Source organism: Bison bison, unplaced genomic scaffold (assembly GCF_000754665.1).
Source record: "Bison bison bison isolate TAMUID 2011002044 unplaced genomic scaffold, Bison_UMD1.0 scf7180017856387, whole genome shotgun sequence".
In the NCBI taxonomy this organism is placed as follows: Eukaryota; Metazoa; Chordata; class Mammalia; order Artiodactyla; family Bovidae; genus Bison; species Bison bison.
Genome location: NW_011486960.1, coordinates 1 through 720, shown reverse-complemented (window position 1 = coordinate 720; position 720 = coordinate 1). Strand labels below are relative to the sequence as shown.

The following is a 720-nucleotide window of genomic DNA, read 5'->3' as shown; positions in this document are numbered from 1 at the left end:
TTAAAATTTTTATGCATCAAAGACACTGTGACAGAGAAAAAGGCAATCTGTGGAACGGGAAAAAATATTTGAAATCACATATCTGGTAAGAAATTAATATCCAGCTCTTTCCCTTTGGCACACCATTGAAGATCCAGGTGTTGCCATGTGCCGCCACCATGCCCGGTGTTACCGGTATTGTAAGAACAAGCCATACCCAAAGTCGCGCTTCTGCCGAGGTGTCCCTGATGCTAAGATTCGCATCTTCGACTTGGGGCGTAAGAAGGCCAAATTGGATGAGTTCCCACTCTGTGGCCACATGGTGTCAGATGAGTATGAGCAGCTCTCCTCTGAAGCCCTGGAGGCTGCCAATATTTATGCCAACAAGTACATGGTGAAAAGCTGTGGCAAAGATGGTTTTCACATCTGAGTACGTCTCCACCCCTTCCATGTCATCTGCATCAAGAAGATGTTGTCTTGGCAGGAGCTGATAGACTCCAGACAGGTATGCGCGGTGCCTTTGGAAAGCCCCAGGGCACAGTGGCCAGGGTCCACATTGGCCAGGTCATAATGTCCATCCGCACCAACTGCAGAACAAGGAACATGTGATTGAAGCCTTCCGCCGGGCCAAGCTCAAGTTCCCTGGCCGCCAGAAGATCCACATCTCTAAGAAGTGGGGATTTACCAAGTTCAACGCGGATGAATTTGAGAACATGGTGGCAGAAAAGCAGCTCATGCCAG

At 49.0% G+C, this 720-nt stretch overlaps 1 protein-coding gene and 1 pseudogene across 1 annotated transcript in view; both read left to right on the top strand.

The window, feature by feature from the left end:
* LOC105002688 (60S ribosomal protein L10-like) overlaps positions 1-72 on the top strand; it is a 3,699-nt gene extending 3,627 nt beyond the window's left edge. The window contains exon 3 of the mRNA XM_010859478.1: positions 23-72. Within this exon, the coding sequence (XP_010857780.1) occupies positions 23-72 (50 nt within the window). The remainder of the gene's footprint in view (positions 1-22) is intronic.
* A 73-nt stretch (positions 73-145) lies between these two features.
* Positions 146-716, top strand: LOC105002684 (annotated as a pseudogene).
* The last annotated feature ends 4 nt before the right edge of the window (positions 717-720 follow it).